At 35.2% G+C, this 10,830-nt stretch overlaps 1 protein-coding gene across 1 annotated transcript; it reads left to right on the top strand.

Annotated features, from left to right (window-relative positions):
• LOC109706909 lies at positions 427–2,076 on the top strand (the record flags this gene model as incomplete). The annotated part of the gene is made up of 2 exons (XM_020227931.1): positions 427–1,170; positions 1,243–2,076. Coding segments are annotated over 2 exons (1,122 nt in total), but the record flags the coding sequence as incomplete, so codon positions are not given.

Raw genomic sequence — 10,830 nt, 5'->3', positions numbered from 1 at the left:
GAGTGTAAGATTTATATCTTTTGGGTCTGACTGAAGATATTGCTCTAACTTAAAACAACACCAACTTTATAATGTACTACTTATTAGCTGACGTGGTGAACCGGGTCTAGGAAATACTTTGGCGGGTCCACTGGGAGATCAGTGGGGCCCAGCTCGTTCTACGGTCTTGCCTTGTTTACCGTCACCACCCGGTGCGTGGTGAACACCACACGCTCCTTCCAACATCCGTATTTATTCCCACCCCCTCTCTCTTTCTCTCTCTATGCTTCGAATTTTCCTTCGGAAAAAAAAACATCTCTCTCTCTCTCTCTCTCTCTCTCTCTCTCTCTAACCTGTGCTTGGGATTTGCGAAACCCTAGCTTTGTCGATCGAACTCTGTATAGAATTAGGAAGCCAGGAGGAGCGAGAAGACGATGCCGGAGCTGATCCACCTCCGTCTACGAGACGCGCCTCGGCTTGGTCTCCCTCTCCTGGTCCCGCACCGCCCTCGGCCTCTGCCTGCTCGCCGAGCTCCGCCTCCGCGACGATGGCGACGGCGACGACGAGGAGGAGCCCCTCGCCTTCCGGATCCGCCCCTGGCTCTTCTGGAAGCGCCGCGGCTCAAAGCGCTTCCACCTCGGCGATCGCCGCGGCGGCGGCGGCCCGCAGACGGTGGAGCTCGCGTGGGACCTCACGCGCGCGCGGTTCCCCCCGGGCGGGGCCCCGGAGCCTGCCGGAGGGTACTTCGTCGCCGTCGCCGTGGACGGCGAGGCCGCCCTCGTCGCCGGCGACCTCCGCGGCGAGGCCTACAAGAGGGCGGCGGCGCGATCGGCCCCGCGCGGGGAGGCGCTCCTGATCTCGCGGCGGGAGCACGTGGCGATGCGGCGGGACGCGCGTAGCGGGGTGCGGTCGTACGCGACCTCGGCGCTGTTCGGGGGCAAGGAGAGGGAGATCACCATCACCCTCACGTCGAAGGAGAAGGAGAAGGAGAAGGAGAAGGAGAAGGAGAAGGAGAAGGAGAGGAAGGGCAAGGGCAAGGGCAAGGGGGAGGACATGGCGATGTCGATCGCCGTCGACGGCTCCCGCGTCCTCCACGTCCGCCGCCTCCGCTGGAAGTTCCGCGGCAGCGACACCGTCGACGTCGACTCCTCTCCCATCCAGATCTCTTGGGACCTCCACAGCTGGCTCTTCCCGCCCCGGGGCGCTCGTCAGGCCTGGCGCGACGCGACCGCGCCGCATCTCCCCCCGCCGGGCGGCGCCGTTCCGCCGCGCGCCGTGTTCGTGTTCCGCTTCGAGAGGGAATCCACCCAAGGGGACCCCAAAACGAAGTGCGAGAGCGAGGGTTCGGCGCTGGGGAAGAAGAGGGGGAGCAGCTTCGGGGGCTACGGGGGAGTCGTGGGGGAGTACCTGGGGAAGCTTAGTAGGCGGAATTGGAGCGAGAGCAGTAGCTGCGGCGGCGAGAGGAGGAGAAGCAGGAGGAAGAAGAAGAGCTTGTTGAAGACGAGCTCCTCGTCGTCGACGGCATCGTCGACCGCGTCGACGATCAGCGGATCGACGGTCATGGATTGGGCCAGCGCCGAGGAGGTGGAGATGCAGCGAGGTGAGGGGTTCTCTCTCTTGGTTTACGCTTTGAAGAGCTAGTTAGTTAGTTAGTACCTAATTCGCAATTTGGTGAATTTCCCATCCAAATCATCATCTTCCTTGTTCTCTCACTCTCTATTGGGGTTTTGAATTGTGTTCTTGGTGTAATTTGTGGTATTGAATTTTTGGGCAAGGGGGGGCCTTTTTATATATATATATATATATAAATATGCAAAACTACTGACTAATTTGTTCTTGGATAGACCTGAATAAGATCAAAAGGTTAAACAGCACAATAGGATGTTGTTTTAGTTGATTCATTTCCTTTTAATGGCTTATTATTATTATGCAAGTGCTTTGAGTTATCTTGTAATGTTTAGGATATAGAAAAGTCCTCTAACTTTGGTGGTTGCTTCTTCTAGTGGAATCTTGTGTATTTAGATTAGATCTCTAGTTCCAGAACTAGAAACCAACTGCTAAACTTTAATAAAAAATATTTAAATATTAGTGCTTCTTGAAACAGCTCTACTAGAGTGGCATGCGAAATTAAAGATGGTGTTGTTTATACAATGTGCTTGGATATTTTCACATAAAAATCTCAGAGTGACTAATTTGCTTGGTATTATCTCTGGTGGTTAACCCGTTTGGATTGGGACCTCCTTTATATCCAAACGCTAATTTTTTATCCGAGAATAGTAGTTCTCGAGTATCTAAAATAAGTTGGTATAACTATCCCAACCAACCTTCATTTTCTATATATAACTATCCATTATTTTTCTTATTTCATATTATGTATTCAAACGTTATTTTTCTTATCTCCAGGAACAACTTAATTTTTATCCAAATGCTATTTTTCTTATTCCCGTACTTGTATCTATCTCCGTAATAGCTAGTTTTTACTTATATCCGAACCAAACGATTTTAAAATGAATTGGTATATTTCTTGCATGAAGTAAAAAACAGAGTTCTTAATTGTGTGGTTTGGAGGTTATCAGGTAATGTTTCTTCTTCCAATGAAACTGTTGGTAGAAATTTACCAGCAACTGCTCTACTGTAAGCCATTATGAAATAGGTCCCTCAAGTATTCTCTTTTTGATTTATAGCCCCCAAGTGTTTTATTCTTGTAACTGGATTTGGTGAAACTAATAGTGGTTTTATTAAATTTAATGACTATATAGTTGTGCATTTTGATAATTATTAATGGCTGATAGCAAAAAAAGAAAACACTATTATTGGGAAATTTCATTTGTGGATTTTATTATTGGGAAATCCTGCTTTTACACCCTAAAAGGGGGCCATGATCTTACACCCTCCATCTAGATACAATTATAATAAACCAAACAGAATTTTTTATTTTGTTTGTGGTCATAAATACAATGTAAATTGAAACTCAAACAACCAAAATAGAAGCAAAAAAAATAAATCTCCAAATTGTTGTCACAGCAACAAGTGATGAGCTTTTTTGGCTTTCAGAGACGGTCTCTAATCGGAAACTTCTACTCTTGCAGCGGCAGAGTAAGATGTGTTAGATTAATTTTATGGAAGCTCCTTATACCAGGACACTATTTGCCTTTTTCTTACCTTTCTATCGGTATAAAATAAATATATTTTTCGAGTCTGGCTACTGCATTATCGATAGTATTAAATGGTTGGTGATATCGAGTTTTCTGCTGTTAAATCTATCTCATCGATTATTTTTATCTGTTAACTCATTTTATTCAACCAACCACCACTCAACTCTAAAGGAATCGCTATAATACTAACTGAGGATCATTATCATCCTAACTGCACATTTTTTTATCCAAGTACTGAAATTCTAATAATACGCGCTTGGTACTATTAATAATATAATAGCCTAATTTGAAATTTCTCATGCATAATATAACTTAAACTAAGACTAAAAATGTGTCCCTTTTCACCATTTTTGCATCTCCTTTGATAAAGATTCTGCAATGAAAATAATTGGGACCATAAAGACCAAACAGAACCCAAGTTTTAAGGAGACAGGAGGTATTTAATCTCTCTTCAATATACTTGGGAGTTACTACTTATATTTAAGTGCTATATATATATATATATATATAGAGAGAGAGAGAGAGAGAGAGAGAGAGAGCCAGACTCCTATGCTTTTGAAAGTACGGGGGCCTCCCTACTTGTAAGTTGTTTTCGATGATGGGACATTCGATTCGGCGATCGATTCTGTTAGACATGATTTACGCTATTGGAACTATCTAGAAACCAAATTTTATAATTTTTGACTTCGTTTATCTAGTGAATGAGTAGCTTTAAAATAAACGGCTGAAAATAAAAATCTCATAAAGAACAATGATAAATGACTCAAATTTCAAATCGGAAGTATTGATCTTGCTATTGACGTTAAGTAGAATTTTCTTTTAAATTTTCATGTAATTTGGATATTTCTACACTGTTGAACTTAAAAACGTGCCGCATCGGCCGTTAAAATAGTCATTTTTGGGACCTTTTGATCGCTTAGTAAATGATGTCAAAAAATTATAAAATTTGGTTTCCAGATAGTTCCAATAGGGTAGATTATACCTAACGGAGCCGATCATCGAATCGGATGTCCTATTATCGAAAATAACTTACAAGTACGGAGGTCCCGGTACTTTCGAAAGTACAGTAGACGGACTCTATATATATATATATATATATAGAGTGCGGCTAGGACGCTTATGGAAGCACGAAGGGCTCCGTGCTTCCACTTTGTTTTTGATGTTCGGACTTTCGAATCGACGATCGGCTCCGTTAGACCTGATCTAGAGTATTTGAAGTATCTAGAAAATAAATTTTGCGATTTTTCGATATCGTTTGCCTAGTGATCGAAGTGGCTCAAAATCAACGGCTGAAAATATAATGATATGACACTAAAATTTTAGATCAAAGTTATTGATCTTGTTTTATATGGTATAAAGAATTTTCTATCAAAATTTCATGTGATTTGAATATTTCTACACCGTTAAACTTGCAATCGGCTCACCAGGGCCGTTAAAATTATTGATTTTGAGCCCCTTCGATCACTAGGCAAATGATATCGAAAAATCGCAAAATTTATTTTCTAGGTACTTCAAATACTCTAGATCAACTCTAACGGAGGGCTCCATACTTCCATAAGCACGGAGGGCTCCGTGCTTCCATAAGCATACCAACTTGGAAGTAGTTGCTGTTATCAAATTTTTTGCCGTTAGATTAATCCCTTTGATTATTTTTACCCATTAGATTATAACTATTCAACCAACCACCAACTCAACCCTTGGGGGCCCACATCATCATAACCGTACATTTTTTAATCCAAGGGCGGAAAACTTAATAGCACCATGTCATTTATGCTATTAATAGTATTCCAGCCTAGTTCTCTCTCTCTCTCTCTCAATATATATATATATATATATATATATATATATATATATATNATTATAGAGATCATGATTAATAATCACCCATTTTTTATTTCTTTGGGGAGTGAACATTTAGTAAAACTTGATCTTGGGAAATTCAAAATAAAAAATTGTGATTTTCTCTGGAACTTGATAGTCAAAAAAAATAAAACTGAAATGAATCAATTTTCAAAAAATTAACTCTAGGGAGCGTACTTAAACTATTTTAAAAATTAAAACAACCTTTTTTTGTGAGTTAACGATTTTAAAAAAATTTTTTTGTGAATCCAACTCTCCCATATATATATATTTCTCAAAACAATATTATGATAGCCATCATGTTGAACCCAATGATACTAAACAAAAGCTACTATCCTAAAGGTTTAACTGTTAATCGTGGCAATTTATACTATATTTGGTAAATTTGATAGACTTTTAATTTAAAGTGCGAAAAGACTCAATGCTAGTACAGCTTCACTTGATATCTACTCTCCCAAAAGTATTTTAAAATGAAATAACAATTGTTATTTAAAAGTTAATTTTTTTAAAACAAATTCGTCTAGTATATTCATTATGAGATTATATCTCTTAAAACTATAGTTTTATAAAAATCGTACTCTATACACTCAATAAATTTATTTTAAAAATTTTTATTTAGAAATTTATCAATTACAACTTAAGATGACATCTGTTTAACGTAATATTGATACATATTAAATTTTCGCTTTTTAGTATTACTCTAAATTGATAGTGTGAATTATCTGATACCTAGAAATTAACATTATAAAATCTTTATTACAATTTAATAATACACTAAGTTTACAATTTTTAACTAGTATATTAATTAGAATTTATAATTTACAAATTTAACAACGATCCCCATTTTAACCATAAATATTTTATAACCTGCTGGTAAACTGACTTTCAATTCGATTTCCCATAGACACTTATAAAAACCCAAAATCTCCCCATAACTACTATAAAAAGTCAAATCTCCCAATAGGTACTTTAATACTAAAAAGTATCCCCATAACTACTTTAATAAGGAACAAAATATAAAGATCAAATAAATATTTTTCTTGTTTGTTTTACTTATCTAACAATAGAAAGAGAAAGTGGGTTTTTTTTTTTTTTTTGTATGTTTAAAAAGATCAGTTAGGTAATAAGCTGAATATTAGATTAAAGTCGTATACTCTAAATAATTGATATAACAATTTATTTTTTATATTTTATGGCAAAAAGATAATCGAATTCAATCGAAAGTCTTTAATTACTAACAAAGCATAAAAAATTGTAACATAATATGTCTTCCAATACTCAAGCGTAGTACTTAAATAGTTTTTTTAAAGCTCGGGTCTGAGTTTTCCCTTACAATTTATTTGTATATTTTTTTGGCAAGTTATAATCGAATTTAAAAAATTCTTGTTTCAAAGCATAATAAATTGTATATCTTTACACAGGCCGATGATATGAGAATGCTCATAACAGATAAAACACAAATATTAAAAAGCTGGCAATCTAGATGAGGAAACTGGTAAAAGTAGACAATCTAGTACATAATAAGTTGGTTAGTTGGTGAGTTGGGATCCCCTGGTGATTGTAGGATTGGCGTATAGGAAAGTAGGTTCCTAACTTTTGCATACTCTTTCCTAAATGTGAATATTTTCATATTATCGGGATCGCCATTTTTTCTATATATAAACAACTATGGAAATAGAACTCAAAAGTTTTGACCAGAAAGAACATTTAAGGTCCAAAAAATAAAATTGTGGTGAAAAACGTAACTTTTAATTAAAAAATTTTTAATATTTTTAAAATTAATACTCGTACGTAAAAAATACAAGCACTAGTGTAAACTACCAACTCTAGAGTTAAAATTCACGAGAGCTAAACTTAAATACGAACGTATTTTGAACACATCGAACGGATGTATATATTAAACTAAGTATGACAACGAATATGAAAAATTAATTAAACGAGGACCTTGAAAATAATTTGTAGTGTTAATGAAACAAACATCACTTTGGATTTTGTTAGACTGCTATTTTCAAGATAAATATATGAGGAATAAATATCCCACATGTATAATGTAGAAACTTAGGTTAATTATTAACTATGTCGAAGAAACCTCAAAATCAATTTATTTTAACTATTCTGTTCACCTAATTATATCTGGTGTCATTCCGGTACATATTGTGAATATATATCACATACCTATCGTAAAGAAAGAAAAAAAAAAAGTTAACGTGTGCAAGTTTGTTTTTTATTGAGGATTTATTAAAATTAACTTAAGATAATTTTAAACAACAGTTCGTTTCACAATTGCTTTTCAAGTTCATGTTTCGATAGTCTATCCGCATATCATGCGAATACGAGTTTGAATTGGGGCAGTTCTCACGTAAACAAAGTGGTTTTTACTTCTCCCTACTTCATCAAAAATCCTTTTTGAAGTTTTTGAGGGGGACACCAAAGTACGTAAGAGTGAAAGTATGGGACACCAAATTTTGCATAGTTAAACGGGGGTACACCAAAGTAAAAAGAGAAAAACAATAGTTAAAATAATAATAAAAAAAGAATTTAGTCACTGTTTTAATTTTAATTTACTATGATTTCACTTATAAGTTATTTGTATCTACCAATAGACTTCAAAAAACATATATTAAATTGCTTTATAATTGCTTTTTCGAAGACTTTTCTATTTTTGCTTTGGTGTCCCCCCGTTTAACTATGCAAAATTTGGTGTCCCATGATTTCACTCTTACATACTTTGGTGTCCCCCCCAAAAACTTCAAAAAGGATCAAAAATTGATATTTATGAATAAAACCAAGTAATATTGAAATAGAAGCTAGCTCTGAGTTTTAAAAGTTTTATGGTATTAACTAAAACTGAATGGAGTCTCATTTCAGTTAATACTTCTTTTTCACATTTTATTATTATTTATAGTTAAATAGAGAGTCGAAATGCGATAAGTGAAAGAAGGTTTGTCTATTGTATTTTTAAAATTTAGAAGGGTACTTATGAAATTGCCCCTTAATTATTTCATTATTTGCTATCAAAATAATACCTAACCTTTTTAGGGCTAAATTAGTCATTTTGTAACTCAACTTTTATTTAACCCAACTTCAACCATAGTTTAAGTAACAGTCGTTAGATGGAAGGGTAATTGTGAAAAAATTTTGCATTTGAAGGGGTATATATGATATTTTCAATTTTGTAGGGGTATTTATGATATTTTCATATTTGAGAGGGGTAGTGGTGAAATTGCCCCTATTTTTAATTAGGAAAATGCTTTTCGGGTATTCAATTATAGAGTGTACATCTTATCCTCCATCGGTTTCTAAATTTTTAATATTAAAAAAAATGGTTGATGAGACAAGTGCGTATATCTTGATTTTTTTGAAAAGTTAGGATGCATGATTTACACCTAGAAACTTGGTGTGCGAATATCAGTACTCTTTCAACTCTATATAATTTTAAAAAGGGATAATATTTGATATATCATTCAAGACTCCAAAATATCCAATATATTTCCGATTGACCAAACTATTTTTATTGAATTTCAAATATCCCTTCAAGTATTTCCAAATTCTTTTATAGGGTTTACAAATGAGATTTGGGTTTAAAAAGGATATCTTATTAATTTTAGAACTAAAAATTTTGAACAGTAGTCAAAAATAAATAAGCAAAAGTCTCTTTAAAAAAATAATTGTTATTTATACGTTGCTTCTGAGTGTGCTTGAGCTAATGAGTACGTCAGAGCGTAAAGCACGAAAATATGTGACTCCTAAAATTTTGAATAGTTATATATATATAATATAATAAAATTAAAACTTTTAACACGACTATAGCATTTTAAGAAGATTAAATATACTAGAGCTAAAGTAATTTTAGAACGAATGAAACTCTCTCTCTCTCTCTCTCTCTATATATATATATATATATGAGTCCGGCTGGGATACTATCAATAGCACCAAATTTGCTATCGAGTTTTCTACCATTAGATTTAACACTTTGATTATTTTTACCCGTTAGATTATACTATTCAACCAACCACCCACTCAATCCTAGGGGCCCACATCATCCTAACCGTATATTTCTAAATTCAACGGCAAAAAAACTAATAGCACAAATAGCTTGATGCTATTAATTGTATTCCAGTCTAATTATATATATATATATATATATATATATATAGAGAGAGAGAGAGAGAGAGAGAGAGAGAGAGTAGGGATACTGTGCTATTAGGAGCACAGCAGTCCTTGTGCTCCTAACTTTCTAACTACCCATCAAGTTTAATGGGTGGTTATCATGAAAGAGGAAAGCGATAATGGGGAGAAATTGGGTCTCTCAATTTCTCTTCTTCTTGAATTTCTCCCCAATATCTCTTTCCTCTCTCATTCTAACCACCCATTAAACTTGATGGATGATTAGAAAATTAGAAGCATAAGGGTTGCCGTGCTCCTAATAGCACAGTAGTCCTACTCAGAGAGAGCAAAGCTAGTGTGCTATTAGGAGCACAATAATTCTTATGCTCCTAAATTTCTAACTGTTCATTAATTTTGATGAGTAATTAGGATGGGAGAAAAAAAAAAAAAAAGAGAGAGAAATTTAAAGAAAAGAAAAATTGAGAAATCTAATTTCTCTCTAATTTCTCTTCTTTCTCTCACTCTAACCACTCATTAAATTTAATAAATGATTAGAAAAGTGCTCCTAATAGCACAGTAATTCTATAAGTGTATATCATTCGCGCTTCCAAGTATTTAAAAATTCTTTTAAACTTTAAATTGTAGCACTTTTTTTAAAAAAAAAGGAAAAGATAAAACAAATGAGGGTACCTCAGTGTTATGAAAGTGTGTGCAACTTGACTGAACCTGTGTGCTTCTTAGGTGGCCTAGCTATAGGGGGCACTGGCCATCAACCCATCTTTGACCCCTTTCCGAATTGCTTGATTAATTCCTTGAAATGGTCAACATGCAGTCACTAAGATTCAGGCATTATTATTATTATTATTATTATTTTAGAGAGATAGGTAGCACGCTACCCGCTTCGTTTATTTCATTTAGAAATAAATTTAGCTGGAAATATGAATCAACCAGAATTCGAACTCAGGTCTCGGATACCAACCACCAAACCCTTTGCCACTTGCTCTATGGACGGTCGGTATTCAAGCATTATTTTTATTTGTGTTAAATAATGGACGGTGATAATCTTCTTATTAGTAAATTTATGCAAAATATTAGCTGAGGATGATTAATTTTCCTAGAATTTCATATCACCTAGCTCTAATCATTTATAATGGTACCAAAAAAGATCAATATCATAAGCAAATAATTAGGATAAAACAAAGATATGTAGAATTGACATATAAGTTATAAAATAATAATTTACCCCAAACCAATATTTCAAAAAAAATCCAATCTCAGGACTAATATTTATTATGTATTACCGCTGCAGCTACAAGTCTCGCATGTGTGTATAAGAGTCTCATTCAAGAAAATAATATTTTTTATTTTTTTATGTATTAAATATATAAGATGATAAATATTTTAATTTTTTAAGAACCCTTTTTGAATGATATAGATAAATATATTATAAGTATTGTACTAAATTATAAAATATTTTAATTCAGTACCATACTTAACGACAGTCTTAACGGCGTCATACGAGTAAAAATCACAGAATAGCGAACTGAGACACTTCAAACATTAGGGTACCATCACAACGATAAAACTTCATAGGGGAGCTCTCCAATAACGCCTTGTGGAAGAGCACCCGATCTGTTGTCACTTGTTAATTTTTACCTCTATCCAATAATTTGTTGGATGTTTCTTTAATATTTATAAAATCCAAAAAGAAAATTAAACCCAACGATTA

The sequence above is a fragment of the Ananas comosus genome, linkage group 2, assembly GCF_001540865.1.
Source record: "Ananas comosus cultivar F153 linkage group 2, ASM154086v1, whole genome shotgun sequence".
Lineage (NCBI taxonomy): Eukaryota > Viridiplantae > Streptophyta > Magnoliopsida > Poales > Bromeliaceae > Ananas > Ananas comosus.
This window is presented reverse-complemented; position numbering and strand designations above follow the sequence as displayed.